We start from the raw sequence: 24,681 nt of genomic DNA, 5'->3' as shown, positions 1-24,681 counted from the left end.
CTATCAAGGCTACATGTTCAACTCAATTGAGTAATTTCTAAGATCTGCATGTTATATCTTGTGGTCTGAAATTAACTAAATTGGAGAAACAATTTGGATCTTGAAAAATTCAAACTCTCTATGGCCACTCAAGTGTTCAAAATGTTCAAGCTGTATGCAACCATAAATGCACTTTTCAGCATTCATTTGTATTATAGGAGCTTTTCGCTGTTTTCTTTAATGCAAAGGCAGATAAAACACCGGTGCGTTTTTCGTGATTCCAAAATCTCACTCCTTGTCAGTATAAGTTTTCAAGGGAGGTTGTTGTTGGTGTGAATAGCGAAGAAGGGCTTGTCATTAAAAGACTCTTCCAGGGAATCCTTGTTTACATCCTCCCGGAGTACGCCGCGGGGGCGGGGTTAACTCCGCCTTCATTCTTTAGGCCTGACGTCATTGTCGCTTGTGTTTTTTATGAATGAAAGAATCCTACCTCAGAGCAGCGAAGTCATTCCGGGAAAAGGCGGACTGACATTTTGTCGCCAGAGTCACTTCGACCTCTCAGGTAAATTTTCATATTTACTGAATATTCAACACTGAAATGTTTGTGCTGTGTTTGGTTATTAAAAGTGAGCCGCTATCCTTCGGGGACTTGCCAAGCAACCAAGGACAAGTGAGCTGGCAGCTGTTTGCTTTAACCTCCTTTAGCTCGTAGAAACCGTTGATGCTAAAGATGCTAACACTACTAGCATGTTAAAGACATAGTGGATAATTTGTGTCCGTTCGAAAGATGAATTTGATAGACAGATAGGTTGCTTACAACTCCTTGAACGACATGCTTTTAAACAATTTAGACAATATTTCAGGACTTGATAAAATGGATGTCGAGGGCACTCGTGATGGCTGTTTACTATAGCAGCAGCAGCGGCGCCTTACCCCAGCTTGGATAGGGTTCTCTGCTTAGAAAGAAGGCTAGATTGTTGTTCTAGCCGGGTTTTAAATACTATTGCTAGAGCCGGGTTGTGTCAGATATATGCAACATATTGATAAACAATATACAGTATGCGCTTTTTTCTGTTTAACGCGTTGATTCATGTTGGTTGAAGCGTGTGTTTAGCGGTGATGCGTTCACTTGTTGCATTCCGCTTTGGTAGCGTTTCCTCGAACGTGCTATGCCCTTTAACGTGTGATTTGTAGTGAAGAACAAAGTGGATAGCCTGAACTGTTTGGACGAATACAGAAAGACGCGGTCAGAGCTGGATTTCCTGGCTTTCGACCGGCTGACATTCAAGGTTGAACCGAGCAAATGGCTTATTGCTGAATCACCATGACTTCACGAAACTGCGGTGCAGTCGGTTTATACCATAAGTCATCGGCTGTTTGGGCAAATTTAGATAAGTAACCTCTATTTCCCACGCATTTCGGGAAATTGAATTTTATTGTTGATAATCTATAGAGTTTTATAGAAGATGTTAAGAAGGAGTTTGTCCATCCCAACTGACATGTACACGAGTTGGAGGCCTAACCTAGCATAGTGCAATGTTCAGGACTCACATTTTTTTGTGGCAGGGAAATTCAAGATAATACTGAAAGTCTCTTGAGAATTAAAACAGAAAGTGAAAGTATTTAATCTATGATATAAGTTTTTAACATTGGTGATTACAACTGTGTTTGGATTCACAATCCAAAATGTGTGTGGGAAGTACCATTCACTGACTTAACAATATCCTAAATAACATTAAAGTGGTTCTCAAAGAGGGTGTCATGGTGGTGCAGTGGTCAGCACTTTTGCTTCACTGCAGGAAGGTTCTGGGTTTGAGCCCCAATGCAGGTGCGGGATCTTTCTGTGTGGAGTCTCCATGTTCTCCCTGTGCCTGTGTGGGTTCTCTCCAGGTACTGCAGCTTCCTCCCACAGTCCAAAGACATGCCAGAGGTTGTCAGGCTAATTGGATACTCTAAATTGACCGTGAGTGTGAATGGTTGTCTGTCTATATGTGTTGGCCCTGTGATGGACTGGCAACCTATCCAGGGTGAACTCTGCCTCATACCTGAAGGCAACTGGGATAGGCCCCAGCTCCCCTGCAACCCTTAAAAAGGAAGATAAGTGCACTAATTTGGTTGCCACAAGCACATTGTGTTTTGAAAAGTAAGAGCCTGACTGTTCATTCTAGACATTGGTGCAAGTTTAAGTCATTTAGACTTAGAACACATAAGGGCCTATCAGGTAGTTTTGTAAACAACTTTATAGACGTGGGAGACTTGCAAGTGCTCACCTAAACCTTCATGTAGCAGCTAAAATAATAATAGACAAAAGGATTAGGCCTTTAGCTTTTTATTTTGAATCCATTTTTGAAGCTCAAGTTTTCAATACCATATATTGACCTACATACATGAGTCATTTTTTGTATTTATAAGTCAAAAAAATCTTAGAAAAATTATAGAATATGAATACACAATGAAAGCTTTGAACCGTTTGTGGTGAGTTGACAAGAGGAAGTGTTAAGGGAATTGGTTGGGACACCTGCTTTGAGCAACCAAAGGACAGACGCATGCTCACTTCCTCCTCGTGTTTCCAGCTAACAGAGAGAGTGATCCATCGCTTTGAAAACCACTGTTTTCCTCTCCTACTGAACCACACAGTGCAACAAGAGAGCACATTTTGAGAAAGAATGAAAGACCCGTGGGTTCTCCTTTTCCTCTTTGTGTATGACTGGTTGTCTTGTGAGTGGATGGGAATTTTCAGCCTGGACATGAACCAAAATGACACAGTGTCCCCAGTGACACAAGATAAAGTACTTCTTTTAGATCCTCTTTCTCTTGTTTCAGAGTGTCTGTATCTGTGTTGACTGGTGCTTGGGGGGGAAGCTGAAGACGGTCATGACGACAGAGAGAAACAGCAAGGCCCTGAAGGTAATACGCATCCTGTTAAATGAGCTCAGTGAAGAATCAGTTGTGTTTGAAGAGTACTTTACTGTACACCTTTTTATATTTTTATTGCTGCCTTTCTTTAGTCTTCTATCCATGTGCTAACCCCCCCCCCCAAAAAAAAATCAGGTCAAGCAGGAATGTGGCGAGAATGTGCCGTTCCTGTCGGACAGCGAACTCATGTCCCTATCTGTGCGGGAGTTGAACCTCCACCTGCGTGGCATGTCCCGTGAGGAGGTTCAGAAGCTGAAGCAGCGCCGTCGTACCTTGAAGAACCGGGGCTATGCTGCCAGCTGCCGGGTGAAACGGGTCTCCCAGCGTGAGGCTCTAGAACAACAGAAGATGGAGCTCCAGCGAGAGGTTGAGAGGCTTGGGGCAGAGAACGCTGGCATGAGGAAAGAGCTTGAGGGGCTTGGTGCACGCCTGGCTGCACTACAGAGGTTTGCCAGGGGTCTAGAGGCTGGAGGGGGCAATCTGTTGGCCACAGCACCACGCCTCAACACAGCCTCAGTTATCACCATCGTGAAGAGCCCCCCACAAGCTCAGCCACAGAGAGAACAGGAGCTATCCTAGAAGGAGCTGCTGGAACAAGACTGGGGGTGGGTGGGGGGGGGGGGGGGGTTACACAGCCTGCAATGCAAATACACGCACACACACACACACACACACACACACACACACACGTGCCAGAAATCAGGAAAAGAAATACTGGTAGGAAAACGTTTTTAATGCACCTCATTCACATGTCAATATTCAATCTTAACAGAGTTGTGTAATATCTGCTAGACGATGACTATGCTTGGTCCTCCCAAAGGAAGACCAGTGACGGTTGAAACACTGAAAGTAGAGTTGTCCTCTACTTAGTGCTGTTTTTACAACACACAGTAGTTTTCAAGAAGTTGAGAATATGTTCAGAAATGTTTATACAGAAGATTTAACATAACCAAGGTGCCAAGCACTGATGCAGTCACCACTCCCTCCACCACACACACACATGCACCCACACCCACACCCACAGAAGCCTCACACTCCTCCTCTAGCCCACAACATGGGGGGTGTAGACATTGACTGAGTGGACTCTGACTGAAGCTGGACCAACAGGACTTACTGCACATCTGCCCTGCTGTGACGCTGGCCCCTTCAGACGACTCCCAAATGGCCAGGGTTCCTCTCCACTTCTGTTTCTGGCACCTACCATCAGTGGAAGGCCAGCCAAGGTGGGGTGGTGCATGTGCAGTTTCCTTGAGCCCGTCAATGTCTGTGTTGTTGGTACTTTTCGTAGTCTGAAGTTGCTAGTTTAGTCTAAAACCATTAGTATGCAAATGGGCTTATGAAATATTTCTAAAACTAATATATTACTTTTTTTTTTTAATTTTTGGGCAGGAATTTCTCCTCCATAATCAATTTGGAGTTTTTAAGGGTAAAATATAGCTACTCAGTTTTTTCTAGACAGTTTAGATTTTGGGAGCAGAAAGGGGTGTCGGGTACATCAGTACGTGATGCCTTTGGGTCACTACTTCTTCTACCTGCAGTACATCCCTAACAAGGGTTGTATTCTGCTCATCTGAAATTTCTAAGTGCAGTGCCTTCAGTGTTTGTCCTCCAGAGGTTCAAAATTGCTCCCTTTTGTCTGACACGTAAATTTAATTTCCTTGGATTCTCCTACACTTTTAAATATAAGCCCATGCAATTTATTTGACTATTGCAATTGTGCAGTAACTTTGCTACAGTGTGCCGTTGCTTCCTTTGTCCTATTTGGTAGACTCTGGACACATGTTGGTCATTTTTGCTAGAAAACTACGGAGTGGCATATGGTAGGAATTACACTCAAAAAACTTCCGCATACATTCCTCTTATTTGTTCGTAATGTTTTTATGTGCTGTTGAGAGACGCAAATGTTGGGTGACATTTATCAGAGGTATATTCTATATTTTATTTGTATTTAAAGGTAGATATTTTGAAAAGACAAGCTAATGAGTGCTGTCATGTTCTGTGTTTTCAGAAGTACTTATTTAGTTGGGGGTATTCTAATTCTTGTATTTTGTGGTTATTTTACAAATGTTAATTATTAGCTATTTAGAATTGCTCAAAGCTAATGGCAATATTGCTGTATGATGATTTGTGTGTGTGTGTGTGTGTGTGTGTTTGCCATGTTAGTATTGCCTCGTCCTAGTGGATTCTTGGAGGGATATTATTTTTCTATGATTGATTTTTGTATGTTAATTGTATGGGGAAATTAAGGTCATTTCAAAATTGGAATATTAAAGGAAAGAGAAAAGTCGAGAGGGGGAAAAAATGTAGAGAAGACTGGGGATAAGGAGGAGACGGGAAGGTTGAGGAGATGAAATGATGGAGACAGAAAGTAGGAAAGGCAGAGGGGGACAGAATGTGAAAGAGGTGGTGCTGTATTCACTTGAAAAACCTCCATCAGTCACATGCCTGTTTTAGTCCAGATGCACTAACTCCACTCAAATGGGCTTCATGGAGTTTCAGCCACTGAATAATGCTAGCAATATCAGTCATAAGCAGGCATTTTGACACAACTAGAGTGTGTTGATTCCAATAATTAGTCAATATATGAGGCTTCTATTTAGCTATATGGATATCAGTGTGGTAAAGCATTTATTCTCATCATCTTAATGTGCTGGATGTTTTGTAATACTTGCAAAACAAAAATGGTCTTTGTATTTATTGTATTTTTTCTATTGTGAAAATTTAAGTACATTGTCTATTTTATATATTAATTATAATAAATGTTGTACATATTGTACATACAATGGTGTTTGTGTTCATTGGCTAGAGTGGAAAAACACAGGAAAGTGTGATCTTAGGATGTGTTGCTGAAGTCATAACTGCACATCAGGTGATAAACTTACTGTAAGTACAGATAAATCATTTCATACTGAAGTGTATTTTATCTTTCTTATAAAAATTTTAAGCAAATAACTCCCCTGTAGTACCAACACAACTACTTCAGAATGTTTGAGTTATAATGTCCTATCCAAGTAAACGTTCAACCTTCTCTGAACAGGATCTGAATGTTCTTTAATTTCAGATTACACATTTAAGACAGAACTTTGAATATTTGTTTTGGGGGAATTTCCCCCTGCAAGCTAGAAAAGACTTAAATTTTTATGCATGCATTTTCCATCATTTAAGATATAAAGAGGACCTCAAAGGACATCACAGGTTGAGTGATTCTCATCTGCGTATGTATTAGTACCTCTGGCTTTGTGCAAAATAAAATTAATCGGAATTGAAAACCTAAGGCGCATAAGGGAGAAAACTCTTGAAGTTAGTTGAAGTTTTAAATGTACGGTTGACTGAAAATCTTTTAGTCTTTATATTCTTACACTTGTATGATATGAATTAAAAAAAAGAAATGCCTGACTAAATAAACTTTGTCTGCGGATAACTATCCATTTGACATGAAACAATAGTATAATGAGAAGGTTTATAATAGGCCACAAACTAGACACCAAAAAGTTGTAAATTGAAATTCATTGCTTACGCCACATATGACTATTTCAACATAGCTCTATAACTACTGTTCCTCATGTAGACAGCACTTGAAATGTATTTACGATATCAGCATTTCCTCCGATATTAGACAAAAGAGTTTGAATGTCGTGTCAGTTTGGGTTTCTTTACCAATTATGATTCCCCCTATTATAATCACAGTATGGTGTCAGGATTTTTACTTTTTTTTATTATTATTATTATTACAATTGTTGTCTTTCTAATCTAAATCTGTTTTGTTTTTTTTATAATCTTTGGAACAGTCCAAAGACAAGAAAATCCTTGAAAAATGTTGCAAATTTTTTAGTACCAAAAATGGCAACATGCACGCTAACAGATGGGCCACATTTATCCAGGACATCTTTGAAAAAGCCCCATATTAACTCACTCCTAATTCAACATGAAACCAGTAGTTACATAGATAAGAACAGACTGGGGCTTTCGTGAAGGATTAAAAGGGTCAGTTATGGTGGGATGAAGCCCAGTCTTGATAAATAAAATCCAGTTGATATCCATGTGCCAATTCAGCAAAACACATTTATCCAGAAAACTAAACAAATTGCCTAAAAATAGACCAGATCTCCTGTACACAGTTGTGGCTTCACTCCTGTTTCGTTTTTGTTTTTTAATTTTCTCCCTGTTCCTGTGTGGGTTCTCTCTGGTACTCCAGCTTCCTCCCACAGTCCAAAGACATCAAGAGAGGACGAGGCTGATTGATACTCTAAATTGACTGTAGGTGTGACTGTGAGTGTGAATGGTTGTCTGTCTCTATGTGTTGGCCCTGCGATGGACTGGCGACCTGTCCAGGATGAACCCTGCCTCTCGCCTGAAGGCTGCTGGGACAGGCTCCAGCCCTCCGAGACACTTAACAGGATAAGCGGTAGAAAATGGGTGGATGGATTCACATCATCTGCAAATACCCCCCCCCATGGCAGAATCAGTGAGAGTAGTTGCAGTTGACTCATCTGCAGACCCACTGTGAGTCATTCAGATGACTCACGACCTCTATTTATGTATATACAAATAATCCAACTATGACAGCAGTGTAATTCAAAGAAAAAACACTAATTGTAAAACACAAAATAGTATTAAGGTCAAAGAGATATATGAAGTCTATACATTAGCCTACAAGGTCTTTTTAACTTAAGAGACGATCGACTAACATACTGTACATTTTTCAGATTAAAATAGGGTGTAAAGATTATAATTGACACTTTTGTAAAGTTCTGAATAAACCACAGCACAGGTTAAGAGCTAAATAACATGCAGATTAGGCGCCATGGCTCAGGGGTAGAGTGGCCGTCTCGCAACCAAAGGGTTGCTGGTTCGATCCTCGACCCCGGTGACTATGTCAAAGTGTCCTTGAGCAAGATACTGAACCCATAATTGCTCCTGATGAGTAGGTTGGCGCCTTGCATGGCAGCCTCCACCATCAGTGTGTGAGTGAACGGTGAATGAGATGACACTGTGAGTACCGCTAAGGTAGAAAAGCGCTGTATAAAATTGAGTCCATTTACCATTAGTAGTTAAACTAAAAAAAAAAATTCTTATTTTCATAAATACAAAAAAAAATTGGCTGTAACCTGCTTTGCTAACAAAAAAATTACTATAGTGGGTGCACCGGGGAAATTAAAAAATGGTTTTGTAAAATTTCAGAGATGAATACAAGTCAATCTGGGCTGCCAGGTCATGAGATGAATATATATTTTTATTACAACATTAAAATTAAATTTGAATAAATACTCTACTTCGTGTTGAAGTTGTAGTGATCACAATTTACGTTTCATTTCTCTCTTCACTCCACTTACTTGAGCCTGGTTTTGAGTTTGGACAAACCTGTGAGCTAACAATAGTAAGCATAACATGTAAAAATCCTTGCTGTTTTAATATGAATGAGAAGTAAAAATATTTCCAAGCCAACCAAACCTGGATCTATATTGTCAGGAGAAGCCAGTAGGATGACTTTCTTAGTAGCCTCTACTGCCAAAGGAAAAACAGAAAGCACAACAGGCCCTCCCATTATCTAATGATGTATTAGCCCACTAATAGGCCCGTTCACAGCTGCCATCTGGAGATGTGATTGCAGGATGAATATGTAATTTATGACATCAACTATAGCCCTGCTTCAGCATGGTGAGCTGGGGCTATGGCATCGACCCTTTTCGCAGCAAGGAAAAGCCCAGGTGTAAACACAATGGCCTCATTCCAACCACCATATATGTGATTAATTCCACCTGCAATTTCCTTTTTTGAGATGTCAAAATACCTGCCGTGAAAAGGGTCTATTGTGCAATGTCTGCTATGAATAGAATCTATTGTATATGCTCGTTCACTGGATTGACTGACACAAAAAAACAGCACAGGACCATAAACATGGGATCAATTACACCAGCATTAACCCCGCCATGACATTTGAAAACAGCTGCTGTGAAAAGTGCCTATGATACATGACCATGCTGTTTGGGCTTGCCACTCCATTACTGACAACTGTAGTGGATTGTATACATTTTTGGAAAAGACGAAGAAGAAAAATGGCAAATTAAATGCACAGTATCAAAAACGTCTCAAGGAAAAAAGTAGCAATGAGACAAATGCGCCTTTCCTGTCCTGCGTATTTAAAACATGACAGAACGGTTCAATTATCAAGATAAAACTCCTCTATTGGAAACAGGATTTGAAAGTTGACTTCAACCCATGTTTCTGTACTGTCACTCAATCCAGTTAACCTACATTGTGACTCACAGAGGTCTTGTGACCCTGCCCTTTCAAATAGCATCAGTGTAATCCTAAACCGCTACCCTTCACTCTCGCTACCAACTGGAGCAGATGTATGGTGTAATCCATAATCTGCTCTGGCTCACTTTCATCTGTTCACCTAATATCAATAACACAATGATTCATACAAATGACTGACATCAGCTCATGTCTTTTACAGTTTCCCTTGAAATCCCCTCAATGCTGTCCTTTAAAATCAAGCCCCACATGACACTGACAATGAACATCAAGAACTTTTGCCACAATTTGGGGGTTTTGCAACACTATCATGAAATAATATATTTGCAGTCAACTGCTTTTTTTTCAAAACATTTGTCAAAATAATGTTCAAACATTCTTTTCAAGGTTGCAGGTTATGTTTTGAATCCAACTTTAATACATTTTAATTCTGCTCAAAAGGAACTTTAAAGGTTTAAAAGGTTTTGATGACAAGTACAGAACTAAAGCCAATGACCACTGAGAGAAATGACTGAGCTGTGAAGGAAAGTCAAGCAAGGACACAAACCTCGTCAAAAAAAGTCAAGTATGATTCAGCATGTGTGACTCACTAACTTTCTATACACTGACACAATCCCCTTACTCCGTTTTAACACCAGATCTCACTAAGACAGTTGTTTTACTGCTGGACCATTCATGATCAGCTTCACAAACGGGACAAAACAAACACACAGCTCTCTAATCATTCATACACTTCAGAGCACCAGCTGAACAGGAGGAGGAAGTGCGTCTCCATCCAACGTCAAAACATCAGTCTGATTCAGCAGCAGTAAGATGAGAACCTGCTAGCCTTTTCTCTAGAATTCATCATCAGAGCTCAGCAGGAGGGTTTTCTCTGTGTCCCCACGGGCAGTGATGACACTGAGGGTGCGAGAAACAGGTGGTGGCACTCCCTGCTCCAGCATGGACTGCTGGGTGTACTGCTGATAGGCCGGGGAGAAGTTGTGGATGGCATCCTGGACCATATCGCCTGGGTTCATGGTCTCCTTCAGGCTGCTGGAGATGCTCTTCATTGGAGCACAGTGGCCTGCAGGGGGCAGACAAGACAAAGGAGTTCAGATGAGGAATGATTTACAGCCAGAGGACATAAAACTGGGGAAACAAAAGGGGTGGATTTATAGAGATAATGGGGAAGAGAATAAATGGAGGAACAGGAAAGAGGGAAAGAGCAAAAACACGGGAGGAATGGAGCATCAGTGATTGAGAGGGTGTTACACACAGAAACAAATGGAGGAGGGGTGTGAAAGAGAAATAAGGGAAAGCAGGAGTGTAAAGAAACAGTGAATGTGATTTAAAGGAAAGGGGATTTAGAGTGATGACCGGGATGCTTGATGGAAAGAAAAGCTTGAAAGTATGACAGCGAAAAGTATCATGAGTGAATCATTTAAGAGGAAGCAGAACATGTCATTCAAACAAAAAGAGAAGCATCAAATTTGAAGGTCAACAACTAACCCAAATTCAACTCATATGTTTGGATAAAAACACAACCACAGTGAGTTTTTACATCGAGGGTTTCAGCAGGTGTCAAGTGTGACTTTGTTCCTGAACCACATGCTGTCTGGAAGTCACTTGCAGGCACATGGTGACATACTCCATTGATGTACTTCTGTACATTCTGACAACGCTTAAGTGGTTTGTGCTTATGTAGGTTTTGTTACAGCATGATCAACAAAAGAATCACAAAAAAAATTCAAGGAAGGCTGATATCAATTCAAAATCCAATCAACTTTTGGGACTTATCAAAACATTATTTACTATTTGGAGCCCTACAAAATTATGATGATGAGATTTTTAAGTTTTGAAGGACCAGCAGTGACCCTGCATGCCTTAACACCACATGTCTGGAAAAAAGCAATTACACAAAGTATTAAACATACCAAACTCTCTGTATGTAGGAACAGCCCCTTTAAGATGCAGCAGAGAGGGAAAGACAACATGAAGATTGGTGTGTAGAGACAGGACAGGAGAATACAACCCAGTTGGTGTCATCATAAAGTTGTGACGTCAGAGTGCAGCAAAGGTGCGGTGAAGGATAAAAGCAGAGAAAGTAAAAGACCACAATCAGAGAAAAGAAAAGCAGCATTTTGTAAGGTGACTAACGCACCAAAGCATTTCTTTCTATCCTCTTACCCAACTCACCTACTGAATCAAGACTTTTGTCCATGTAAACTTTGTATGTGAAAGCAGGACGCAGGGCCAGCGCCGCAAAAAACATCTCAATGCAAATGATAAAGTTCTGGTAACCAGCAGCGACTGTTCCCTCACCAACAGACACCTCCACCGAATTGATCTGGGGGATGGCTCCGCACTTCTCCAGGATGGCTAGCAGCATGCCTGACCACAAATAAGGGCGGACAGAAAATAAAATTCATCTTACATAAAATCAAATATTTGTATTCACAGCACATGTGGCACCGTCAGTACCCGTCCACATACCCTGCCAGAAGGAGAGGAAGATGACTGACTTGACCATGAAGAACTTGAGCATGGGGCTGTAGGGGCTGAGCAGGTTCCGGGTTGCAAAATAAAAGAGGAACAGTGCATACAGAGACAAGCTGACCGAGATGTTGTAGATGATGGTCACATAGAGGTAGCCGCTCACAACACTGTGGTGAGAGACAAAGACAAAAAAGGGGGTGGACATGCACAGTTGTAACTTAATTACTGGGAACTTGACACTCATTGTATCTGTTTATGGCATTTTCTTTATATATTTTATTACTTCGATACCCGAGTGCTGTATTTTGTTTTATCCCTATCCCAAGGTCAGAATGACACTAAAGCTAAGACTTTCTAAAGAAAATCTGGCAACTAGACAACTTTAGAATACATTTTAAGAATTTACTATAAATAATAAAGCCTTGCAGCTCTAAATTGACCGTAGGTGTGACTGTGAAAATGAATGGTTGTCTGTCTCTATGTGCTGGTCCTGTGATGGACTGGTGACCCGTCCAGGGTGAACCCTGCCTATTGACCGAAGGCTGCTGGGATAGGCTCCACCCCCCACAACAATTAACAGGATAAGAGGTGGGAAATGGATGGATGGTCTTACAATTTTAGATCTTACTGTGAAACTTGATTACATTCCTGGTTGCTTCCTCTCTTGAGTTTTGTTTAGTGTAACTGCACTATCTATGCATTTTACCCTGCCAAATAATAATAATAATAATAATAATAATAATAATAATAATAATAATAATAACAACATTGATTATAATAAATATATGGTAGTTTGACTTTGAGAAGCGCAATCCCACTAACATTTACAATTTGACCTTTCTAAACTAAATGTAAATATATTCAAAGAAGGGCGCCACGGTGGTGCAGTGGTCAGCACTGGCACCTCACAGCAAGAAGGTTCTGGGTTCGAGCTCGGGCCCGGGATCTTTCTGGGTGGAGTTTGCATGTTCTCCCTGTGCCTGCGTGGGTTCTCTCTGGGTAATCCAGCTTCCTCTGACAAGACATGCATGCATTAATTGTATTCTCTATATTGACCATAGGTGTGAATGGTTGTTTGTCTTGGTATGTTGGCCCTGCGATGGACTGGCGACCTGTCCAGGGTGAACACCTCTCGCCCGCTGACGCTGGGATAGGCTCCAGCCCCACGACCCTTAATGTAGGAAGAGCGGAAGACAATGGATGGATGGATGGATGGATGGATGGATGGATGGATGGATGGATCGTAGGTGGGGCTATGAGAGTGAATGGCTGTCTGTCTGTATGTGTTGGCCCTGCAAAGGACTGGCAACCTGTCCAGGGTCGAAAAGCCGCTGGGAAAGGCTCCAGCCCCCCCGCAACCCTTAACAGGAATAAGCTGAAGAAAATGGATGGATGGATTCAAAGAGAAGCACGATGATTCAAAGAGAAGCATGATGATTCAAAGAGAAGAATGATGATTCAAAGAGAAGAACGATGATTCAAAGAGAAGAACGATGATTCAAAGAGAAGCATGATGATTCAAAGAGAAGAATGATGATTCAAAGAGAAGCACGATGATTCAAAGAGAAGAACGATGATTCAAAGAGAAGCATGATGATTCAAAGAGAAGAACGATGATTCAAAGAGAAGCATGATGATTCAAAGAGAAGAACGATGATTCAAAGAGAAGCACGATGATTCAAAGAGAAGAACGATGATTCAAAGAGAAGCATGATGATTCAAAGAGAAGAATGATGATTCAAAGAGAAGAACGATGATTCAAAGAGAAGAACGATGATTCAAAGAGAAGCACGATGATTCAAAGAGAAGCACGATGATTCAAAGAGAAGAACGATGATTCAAAGAGAAGCACGATGATTCAAAGAGAAGAATGATGATTCAAAGAGAAGAACGATGATTCAAAGAGAAGAATGATGATTCAAAGAGAAGAATGATGATTCAAAGAGAAGCATGATGATTCAAAGAGAAGAATGATGATTCAAAGAGAAGAACGATGATTCAAAGAGAAGAACGATGATTCAAAGAGAAGCACGATGATTCAAAGAGAAGAACGATGATTCAAAGAGAAGCATGATGATTCAAAGAGAAGAATGATGATTCAAAGAGAAGAACGATGATTCAAAGAGAAGAACGATGATTCAAAGAGAAGCACGATGATTCAAAGAGAAGCACGATGATTCAAAGAGAAGAACGATGATTCAAAGAGAAGCATGATGATTCAAAGAGAAGAACGATGATTCAAAGAGAAGAATGATGATTCAAAGAGAAGAATGATGATTCAAAGAGAAGCATGATGATTCAAAGAGAAGAATGATGATTCAAAGAGAAGCACGATGATTCAAAGAGAAGAACGATGATTCAAAGAGAAGCATGATGATTCAAAGAGAAGCACGATGATTCAAAGAGAAGCACGATGATTCAAAGAGAAGAATGATGATTCAAAGAGAAGAATGATGATTCAAAGAGAAGCACGATGATTCAAAGAGAAGAATGATGATTCAAAGAGAAGCACGATGATTCAAAGAGAAGAATGATGATTCAAAGAGAAGAATGATGATTCAAAGAGAAGAATGATGATTCAAAGAGAAGCACGATGATTCAAAGAGAAGCACGATGATTCAAAGAGAAGCACGATGATTCAAAGAGAAGAACGATGATTCAAAGAGAAGAATGATGATTCAAAGAGAAGAACGATGATTCAAAGAGAAGAATGATGATTCAAAGAGAAGAATGATGATTCAAAGAGAAGCACGATGATTCAAAGAGAAGCACGATGATTCAAAGAGAAGAATGATGATTCAAAGAGAAGAACGATGATTCAAAGAGAAGAACGATGATTCAAAGAGAAGCACGATGATTCAAAGAGAAGAATGATGATTCAAAGAGAAGCACGATGATTCAAAGAGAAGAATGATGATTCAAAGAGAAGCACGATGATTCAAAGAGAAGCACGATGATTCAAAGAGAAGAACGATGATTCAAAGAGAAGAACGATGATTCAAAGAGAAGCATGATGATTCAAAGAGAAGAATGATGATTCAAAGAGAAGAATGATGATTCAAAGAGAAGAACGATGATTCAAAGAGAAGAACGATGATTCAAAGAGAAGAATGATGATTCAAAGAGAAGAATGATGATTCAAAGAGAAGAACGATGATTCAAAGAGAAGAATGATGATTCAAAGAGAAGAATGATGATTCAAAGAGAAGAATGATGATTCAAAGAGAAGCACGATGATTCAAAGAGAAGAATGATGATTCAAAGAGAAGAATGATGATTCAAAGAGAAGAATGATGATTCAAAGAGAAGCACGATGATTCAAAGAGAAGAATGATGATTCAAAGAGAAGAATGATGATTCAAAGAGAAGAATGATGATTCAAAGAGAAGCATGATGATTCAAAGAGAAGAATGATGATTCAAAGAGAAGAATGATGATTCAAAGAGAAGCACGATGATTCAAAGAGAAGCATGATGATTCAAAGAGAAGAATGATGATTCAAAGAGAAGAATGATGATTCAAAGAGAAGCATGATGATTCAAAGAGAAGAACGATGATTCAAAGAGAAGCATGATGATTCAAAGAGAAGAATGATGATTCAAAGAGAAGAACGATGATTCAAAGAGAAGAACGATGATTCAAAGAGAAGCACGATGATTCAAAGAGAAGAATGATGATTCAAAGAGAAGCATGATGATTCAAAGAGAAGAATGATGATTCAAAGAGAAGAATGATGATTCAAAGAGAAGAACGATGATTCAAAGAGAAGAATGATGATTCAAAGAGAAGAATGATGATTCAAAGAGAAGAATGATGATTCAAAGAGAAGCACGATGATTCAAAGAGAAGAATGATGATTCAAAGAGAAGCACGATGATTCAAAGAGAAGAATGATGATTCAAAGAGAAGAATGATGATTCAAAGAGAAGAATGATGATTCAAAGAGAAGAACGATGATTCAAAGAGAAGAATGATGATTCAAAGAGAAGAATGATGATTCAAAGAGAAGCACGATGATTCAAAGAGAAGAACGATGATTCAAAGAGAAGAATGATGATTCAAAGAGAAGAATGATGATTCAAAGAGAAGCATGATGATTCAAAGAGAAGAACGATGATTCAAAGAGAAGAATGATGATTCAAAGAGAAGAATGATGATTCAAAGAGAAGCATGATGATTCAAAGAGAAGAACGATGATTCAAAGAGAAGAATGTTGGTCTTGTTGATTTACTGCTAAAATGTACATCTTGAATTAGAGCTCGAAATTGCTGCAACTGTGACAGTCATATAATTTAAATAAAAAATAATGAGTAATCTGTAATATTGTTTGGCAACATCTTTGTTGCCAAATTGTGATGACTGCATTAATCCAAACATCCACTCAGGCGCTGTTGGCAGAGTCCCTTCAGCACTTACTTGAAGTCTCCATCTTTGTATTTGCCGTAGGCCTGCAGGATAACAGTCATGACAGCCATGAGCGGTTTCACCACACAGAACTGCAGAGTGGCCTGCTTGCAGAAGCGCAGGAAGCCAATGGAATAAGCCTTTCCCCCTAGACAGCATGTGCCATACAAGCAGCTGGACCTGAGGGACAAAGTTAACACGCAGTAAAAACAGCATTTCTAATATGGTCAGGGAATCTTTTTTCATGCTTGTTTGGGATCATATCCTCTAAACCTTACTCGATGGGCTTCCCTCGGATCTCAGCCATGATGGCGCTCTCTCCTCCCAGGTATTCATAGCACAGACTCAGGAAGTTGTAAATCACGAACGCTGAGGACAAACAGACACTTCAGGTTATGAAATTTAAGCAGACATTATTTGAGTTTTTGTGGTGTCTGATTTTTGAGATAAAAGGGTGATTTTTTTTTTCTTATCACAAATTTTACTTATTTTTACCATGACTGTTTTCACTAACGCACTTCCATTTAAAATGTATCTGCTTGAATGCAATTATTATTATTATTAGGCAGAATAAAAATGCATAGAAAGTACAGTTAAACCAAACAAAACTCTGAAAGGAAGCAACCAGTAATGTAATCAGGTTACACAGTAAGACACAAAAACGCAAGACCATCTATCCATTTCCCACCGTTTATTCTGTTAATGGTCATGGGGGAGTGGATCGCCAGCCCATCGCAGGGACAACACATATAGACAGACAAAAATATACTTTCATAAGGTCAGTTTAGAGTATCCAATTAGCCCAGTCCCCTCTTGCATGTCTTGTGACTGTAGGAGGAAGCCATAGTACCTGCAGAGAAACCACGCAGGCACAGGAAGAACATGCAAACTTCACACAGAAAGACCCCGTGCCCGAGACGGAACCTTCTTGCTGTGAGGCGACAGTGCTAACACTACACCATTGTGCCGCTTCAATGTATCTGTTCCCAAAGGCAAAATAACACATGATTTATGATTCCAAGAAAAAGCTCTTTTTCACCTGAATAAACTCCATAATAAACAAGATAACGATGACATACATTGGTAAAAAAAAAAAAAAAAAAAAGAACTGTAAGAAAACAGTTAACGGTTTTTCACGTCCTTCAAAATGAATCAGCAACAGACACCCAGCAGTAGCAGAGCTCAAGTTAAAGTCTGTCAAAGAGAAAGCAAGTGCTGGTATTACATCTCCAGGGAAACATAGAACTTAATCATGTTGCCTTATTATGTCTCATTTATTATTTATAGCATTTATGGTTTATTTGATCGAGATAAGCCAACAAACATAAAGTGAAAAATGCTTTCTGATACAAGTATCTGTTTTTAGCAATGGCAATTTGCTCATGTGCTAAAGTTTCATACACTTTAGAAACTCACTGTAATCTCAAAAATCTTTAAATTTTTGGAAACAAACCTTAAGACAGATTACAGTGTTGTCAAGTGACAAAAGAAATCTGCACAGATGAAGCGTGTAGTTTGTGTTTCTTCACAATGGCTGTCAATATCTAGTCACTCCATATAAATACCTGATTTAGATAATACTGTATGTCACATACAATAGAGGCCCATGTCACAAGTCAGCTCCACAGATCCACATATGCTCATTTATAGTAAAAGGCATTAGCTTCAGCATTAGCTTCATGAATTTGTACAAATAAAATTTTTCATGATTCCCAAGTAATTTTAATGTACAAAACAAATGAAGCTACACAGGAAATTTTGAATGTCAATTTTGAACACATTTATCAATTACAGCATTAAGATTGTAGTTCAATACAAAAAGTATTAAGATTTTTGCAGAGCTAGCATTGATTTGCTTAAGTTTGCAAGCAGAAACTATGAGGGACACTAAAGGCCCACTGGGATACGGTATCTCTTTCTGATGCAACACACTCCATTGTCCATCCATCGTCATCTTCTGCTTATTCCTTACTAGTAAGGGTCACGGGGGGGCTGGAGCCTATCCCAGCATCTACAGGTGAGAGGCAGGGTTCACCCTGAACAGGTCGCCAGTCCATCACAGGACCAACATACAGAGACAAACAACCATTCACACTCACAGTCACACCTACATTCAGTTTAAAGTATCAATCAGCCTCGTCCCCTCTTGATGTCTTTGGACTGTGGGAGGAAGCTGGAGTACCAGAGAGAACCCAGCAGGAACAGGGAGAACATGGAGACTCACACAGAAAGATCCCGCGCCCGAGCCGGGACTCAAACCCGGAACCTTCTTGCTGTGAGGCGACAGTGCTGACCACTGCACCACTGTGCAGCCCGCAACACACTCAAAGGCCCAAAAAATAGCAGCAAAGTAATGAGCCCCAAATCCTAGAAGTAAATTAACACTGCTGAACTTCCAGTTCCATTGCCTAAGTCAATGGGATTTTTTAATTTGTTTTAAGTTTAATGCCTAAAATAAGGTCAGTAGTTACACAAGTGAAAGGGATCTTAATACTTTGATCTTCAGCAAAAAATATGTCAATAAATGTCTCACTTATGAACTGGAAAGCTGTTCATGAGTCTTAAATTTGCAGTTGCTAACAAGAGACAAAACAAGACTGAATATTGAATTCCCTCACACCAAAAAGATCAGAAGCATGAAGCTTAGTTTAACATTTACCATTAAAAAAGCCTTAAGACCTACAAAAAGACACACATCTCTAGAAAGTCCCTTAAATGATTTAACCAAACCTAAGTTGAATCTTATTCTACTCTGCCCCACAAATCAATCCTTAACATTAAAGGCTTCATAAACATCTTCAATGTCAGGGTGCAGCACATGTCCACACACACCCATGGCTGATAGTCACCCGACCGTGTCTTGTGACCAGTGGATTATCTCCCCTCATTGCTGCCAAAGTGAGAGGGTGGTGATGACCAAGAAGCTCATAAAAAACAGATCTGGGCTAATCCTGTTATCCCCCAAGGAATTCTTCTGCTTGTGTGATGTACACGTTCACAGAGGAGGAGAGACTCTGTGTGTGAGGTCAGGAAAGGTGAGACTATTGCTTGTTTATCGTGTAAATCTGAAAATGGGGTGTATCTTAAATGTGTACTAGGGTGTGTCAACAGGCAGTGGTGAGATCAGCATTTATGCCTCAGCTGTTGTGCTCTTTCATATATCCCCAAGGACCCCTGTTGGCAGTCTCTGTTGCCATGGTGATACAGTAGGCCGAAATAGAATGAGAAGTTTTCAGTAAAATAGCTTGAGTGAAACTCATTATCTGCAGCAAGCAACAAGTCCATTTGGTAAAGAAGATTTGTGAGCACAGTTGCCAAGCAGCATGCCAGTCATCCTTGCTCAGGAGAAGATCTGGGCAGGGCTCAGTGGCATAGTGTTTTGGGACAGACAAAGCAAACAGAAAGAAGAGTGGAGGAAGGATAGAATATTAAAACAGGAAGAAGAGAAGGCAGGAATCTATTTGTCTGACCGTATGTCATAAGTGTATCATATTTCCATCAAAAGACACCACCTTCTGCCAAAACAAGAACCATAAATAGGGCACTTTGAACAACATTCAAATGAATGTGACATCATCTATTACTCAATACAGGAAGTGAAGTCCAGGCTGAGTGTCACTACTGAGTCTGGAGGAGTAAAGAAGGCTTTCAGCATCCTCCAACCAACTTCTGCCCATTTAAGAATTGAAGAATGGTCACATACACATAAAATCAGGCGCCATACGTTGTGTCTGTGTCATCCACTTTCCAAGCAAAGCTGCCAGCTCACCATCTCCTTCAATTATTCTGACCTGACAAAATTAAGGAAATGCAGCTTTTGATGCAAGTTTTCATAAAATGTGGCTGTAGCTCCTATTAAAATGAATAGGAAACCTTGAACCAGCACACACCATCCATCCATCCATTGTCTTCCACTTATTCCTGCTAAGGGTCGCTGGGGGCTGGAGCCTATCCCAATGGCTATGGGCAAGAGACGGGGTTCACCCTGGACAGGTCACCAGTCCATCACAGGACCAACACATAGAGACAGACAACCATTCACACTCACAGCCACACCTACAGTCAATTTAGAGTATCAATCAGCCTCGTCCCCATTTGCATGTCTTTGGACTGTGGGAGGAAGCCTGAGTACCAGAGAGAACCCACACAGGAACAGGGAGAACATGGAGACTCCACACAGAAAGATCCCGCGCCCGAGCCGGGACTTGAACCTGGAACCTTCTTGCTGTGAGGCCACAGTGCTGACCACTGCACCACCGTGCCGCCCCCAGCACACACACACCCTTTAAAAAAAGTGTAAATTTTAAAAATACAATAAAAAATAAAGACAGGAAGTTCCTACACTATTAACTGTACCAAAGCAAGAGAGGCAGAAACGTTCAGTTTCATCCAACAAAATATTGTTAAAATATGTAATATTCTGCCAATCAAAATGAACACTGTGTAACACGAGTACGTAGGTAACACAAACTACAATGGCATGCCTGGTCTAAAAGAAAACATTCAAGTGGAACTTCCCCAGATTATTTACTACATGGGGATTGTGGTGGACTGTCATTTCAATATTAGTCTTCTACTACTCCACTTACTATCTTCTACCTTGAATACCTGGAGCAAGAGTCAGGACATCCCATGCAATAGTTTTTTTCTAAATTTTCTAATTTGGACCAAGGGTGAACAACCAACTGACAGCAGATGCAGATCCATGCCAAAAATATTGTTAGAAACATAACTAGGTGTAAGGATAAAAATGTTAATGTTCAAAAAAAAAAAATGTTGATGGAAATGTTACAGAAATTTTAACACATTATGTAATTATAGTAAATTGTTAGCAATGTTAAAATCTTAGAAATGTATTTTACAACAACAAAAACACACTGAACAAAAATCTATGACCCTAAAAATCATGATACTGATAGAGCTGAGGATTTTGTGACCAATTCCACCCCGAATACAATGTGAAATCCCTTTGTGATGTAACCATACAAAAACCATAACAATTCATAAAAAAAAAAAAAAAAATCAAGCATTCCCAATGGCCATTATTTTCTTTTACATGGAAGAGATGGACAAGGAGAGACGAAGCAGGTTCTTACCCTCATAACAGTCCCTCACAGTGTCAAAGTACACATAGTACTGGTCATTAGTGAAGAAGAGGAGGCTGAGCCAAGAGTCGAAAGCATAAATGGGAACGATGAAGAGGATCCGTACAATGTGGCGCTGCTCTCTCGGTGTGCTGTAGAAACGCAGGTGCATGTAGATCTGGGGCAAAAACACACATTTGCACATATGTGAACATTTTTTACAGCTGTTGGGACAGTGTTTTATGTAGTTAAAGGAGCATGAAACCATGTCCTTTCTCATGGACTTCATCTCCTTTAGGTTTGGAGTGTGTGTGTCTTTAACAATCAATACATTACATGACATCATCTCACAGGAATGTGTGCCTTGTCAACTACATAGACCAAGTTTCACCATGTGTGTTTGTTGGCACTCCATGTCAAAAAGAGCAGCTGAATTAAGTTGCCAAGCAACTTCAGCTCTTCTCCGGACCTGTGAAGACAAGTGTGTTTGAAGGAACACATCATCTTTGCAATGAACATATGTAAACCTACCTGTCTAATCCAGTTTCCATCTTTATGTGAACTTACTTTACAAACATGGGGCTGCAAGTGAAACCTTCACAACTGTTTCTCCAGTTAAATTACACAATCATTATGGATTAAATACACACAACACCCCATTATCAATGCTGATATGTTGGAAACATAATTCTGAGGACACTGCATGATGACTAGTGATGGTTTTGGTATATAAATATCCATCTGATTATGTCTGGTTAAGCCCTGTTTGGAAGCCATTACCTGGTGACAGGTGAGGATGAGTGCAGTCCAGACAAAGAAACCAGACACAGCCTGGGCAGCAGGACTCATGAGGAAGATCGGCTGGTCCAGGCTCAGCAGCGGGGCCTCAGGGAGCCAGGAGATGTTGGGGCCTGGTGGGGCCACTGTTGGTGGGGGGCCTAGTCCTGCAGCCATAGGGAAGTCCTCTCCCAACTTTTCTGAGAGTGCCACGTCTTGTCTCCACAGTGTCAGCATCTGAAACCAACAGTGGCAACTTTTCAACTATCTGCAGCAGGAACTGGACAACAAAAACATGACATATCTGACACACACAAAATCCGCACCACACACAAAAACACTCATCTATTGTTTTGTTGGCCACAATGCAGAAATAAATGATGGGCTTCTTGTAATTCTTAGGCAATTAGGCTTTACACGCCCTCATTGAATATTTCTATGTTTCAGCGAGGGAATGCATTGATCAGTATTGGTCAATGAGTGTGTGTGTAACTCTTTTCTGTGACTGTGCTGTGTGACACCATTCAATTAAGTACAAACATCAAGTCCTTAATCTGGATTATAGATCCTAATCACTGTTATCAACAGAATATGTAATGTTAAGGATTTGCAGGACAGAGAGACAATCACAAGAGCACAATAAGTCAGTAAGACCGAGGAAAGAGTGTGAGTGCTCGCACAATGGTACCTGTGTTGGAGTGTGACCAATAAGACAACATCTACCAGATCTTGGACTGCTTACATGCCTGAACCTTTTCTTTCCTTGGGGTTTGAGAAGCAAAAAAAAAAAAATCGAAGTAATTAAAAGCAGGAAATCTCTGATTCAAATATTTCAACTAGGGATTGCTTTTTTAATTCCGATTTCTGTTTTTTCATGGAGTTTGACCTGCTGACACTGATTTTAGCTGATGCCAATTTCATTTATTCAAACCACTTTAATTCCCAAGGTGTACTCTACCACGTGTGCAGTGATGCCAACATGCTAGAAGTCGCTGAATGACATCATCACCTAATTTGCATAATTGGCCATCTGCGATAGCGGCTTTGCACATGTCTGATTGCAGCCTGGATGTGGAGCGGTGTGGGTCTCTGACTGCAGCAGAGGCTGCTCCGCGACACTTCTGTGAGTGAGACTGACCGCCTGTGAGTGATTTGGAACAGGGGAGGAGCCCACAGCGTCCTGCAGCGACATGCCATCCCATCCGGTTTGTGTTTAGTTGGACCATCATTTATTTTTAAGCAGGACAGTGACCCCAAACACACCTCCAGGCTGTGTAAGGGCTATTTGACCAAGAAGGAGAGTGATGTAATGCCGCGCCAGATGACTTTTCCTCCACAGTCACTTGACCTAAACCCAATCCAGATGGTTTGGGATGAGATGGACCATAGAGGGAAGGCAAAAGTGCCAACAAGTGCTCAGCATCTCTGAGGATTCCTTCAAGACTGTTGGAAAACCATTTCAGGTGACGACCTCATGAAGCTCATCCACAGAATGCCAAGAGAATGCAAAGCAGTAATCAAAGCGAAGGCTGGCTATTTTGAAGAATCTAAAATAATACAAGTTATTTCACAATATTTTCTTTACTAATTGTGTGATCATTCATAGTTTTGATGCCTTCAGTGAGAATCAACGATGAAATAGTCATGAATATAAAGAAAAAACATTAAAGGAGAAAGTGTGTCCAAACTTTTGACTGGTAGTTATTATATGTACATACAGTAAGGCAGCAAGCAATTACAAATTTGGTCCTTGATTGTTGATGTGTTGGATGCAGGAAAAATGAGCAAGCGTAAGAATCCCAAATGCTCCCCTCTAAAGACAGCGATCTCTCTCAGTAGCAGCCCGAACCCTTACCCTTATCTCCGTTCACACCTTAACCCTAACCTAACCTAACATAACTTTAATAGGGACATCAGAAATTATGATTTGTCCTATTAGAACCGGTTTCTGGTCCCACTGAGGACCAGGAGTCCCCTTAAGGTAAGTGTTTAGAGCAGAGAAGGTGTCTGATAGGAAAAAAAAAACAAAAAAACCTGAAGTACACACATTCTCTCTCTGCTCCTTTCTCTCTCACACACACATACAAGGACAGAAGGTCTGATGGGAGGGGACAAAGGGGCAGACGGGTTGTGTTTATAAATTACTTTCAGTAATGATATGGTTGACTACCAGATTATCATACAGCCAACAACTACCAACCACAACACTGAGAACTGTACAGCAGATAAACACACACAAGATACTGTCAGTTACAGATAAACCTTTTAAAACATTTTAAAATATGAAAATAACGCCAATTAACTGACCACAAAAAAAAACCTCACTAATACTTTGTAACACAACTGAAAGATTTTGAGTTTTAAACCTGAAATTGAGAAATAGACAACGCTATCGCTCGGACAAAACTTTTTACGCAAAGGAAATCAACAGATAACATGTTTTCATAACTGGAGTTACCTATAAAATCTTCCGTAGCTCCGCGGGACAAACTCACGACCAGAAATAACCCAGAAAAGGCCTTAATTCCAGCTCAGAGCCGTACAGTTGCTCCTCAAACATCCATGTTGAGCGCTCATCCGACTGCACCGTTAACCCCCCGTCCACCCTTCAAAAACTCACCTACGCTTCGCTTCTCATGTTAAACAACTTCTATATTATCTTCGCAAAGTTCATAATTGACCATTTATTCCATAGAAAATCCGTGTTTCTAAAGACAAGACTTCCATTCCGGGGCCGTCTTCCTCTCAACTGAGCTGATTTCGGATTAACAGTAAACCAGACAAG

General features: G+C 40.3%; 2 protein-coding genes across 9 annotated transcripts; one reads left to right on the top strand and one right to left on the bottom strand.

Annotated features, from left to right (window-relative positions):
* Positions 1–443: 443 nt before the first annotated feature.
* maff (MAF bZIP transcription factor F) lies at positions 444–5,688 on the top strand. Of its 2 annotated transcripts, XM_086194621.1 has the most exons (3): positions 444–541; positions 2,803–2,886; positions 3,031–5,687. In XM_086194621.1, exons 2-3 carry the CDS (start codon positions 2,854–2,856, stop codon positions 3,472–3,474), a joined length of 477 nt encoding a protein of 158 aa, XP_086050747.1. In that variant the 5' UTR covers positions 444–541; positions 2,803–2,853; the 3' UTR covers positions 3,475–5,687. The 2 variants fall into 2 exon arrangements, with proteins under 2 accessions (XP_086050747.1, XP_086050748.1); XM_086194622.1 differs by lacking the exon at positions 444–541 and having other exon boundaries at positions 2,805–2,886; positions 3,031–5,688.
* tmem184ba (transmembrane protein 184ba) lies at positions 4,174–24,681 on the bottom strand. Of its 7 annotated transcripts, none has more exons than XM_086194614.1 (10): positions 24,355–24,681; positions 22,585–22,658; positions 21,900–22,133; positions 21,132–21,297; positions 16,314–16,404; positions 16,048–16,215; positions 11,629–11,798; positions 11,332–11,526; positions 11,070–11,096; positions 4,174–10,219 (listed from the first exon to the last, which is right to left on the bottom strand). In XM_086194614.1, exons 3-10 carry the CDS (start codon positions 22,131–22,133, stop codon positions 9,990–9,992), a joined length of 1,281 nt encoding a protein of 426 aa, XP_086050740.1. In that variant the 5' UTR covers positions 22,585–22,658; positions 24,355–24,681; the 3' UTR covers positions 4,174–9,989. The 7 variants fall into 7 exon arrangements, with proteins under 7 accessions (XP_086050740.1, XP_086050742.1, XP_086050738.1 ...); XM_086194616.1 differs by having other exon boundaries at positions 24,517–24,666; XM_086194612.1 differs by lacking the exon at positions 22,585–22,658.

The sequence above is a fragment of the Aulostomus chinensis genome, chromosome 23, assembly GCF_037954235.1.
Source record: "Aulostomus chinensis isolate RoL2024-O1b breed Wild chromosome 23, RoL_Achi_v1.0, whole genome shotgun sequence".
Classification (NCBI taxonomy): Eukaryota; Metazoa; Chordata; class Actinopteri; order Syngnathiformes; family Aulostomidae; genus Aulostomus; species Aulostomus chinensis.
The sequence above is the reverse complement of the archived record's forward strand: the minus strand, read 5'-3'. Positions and strand labels throughout refer to the sequence as shown.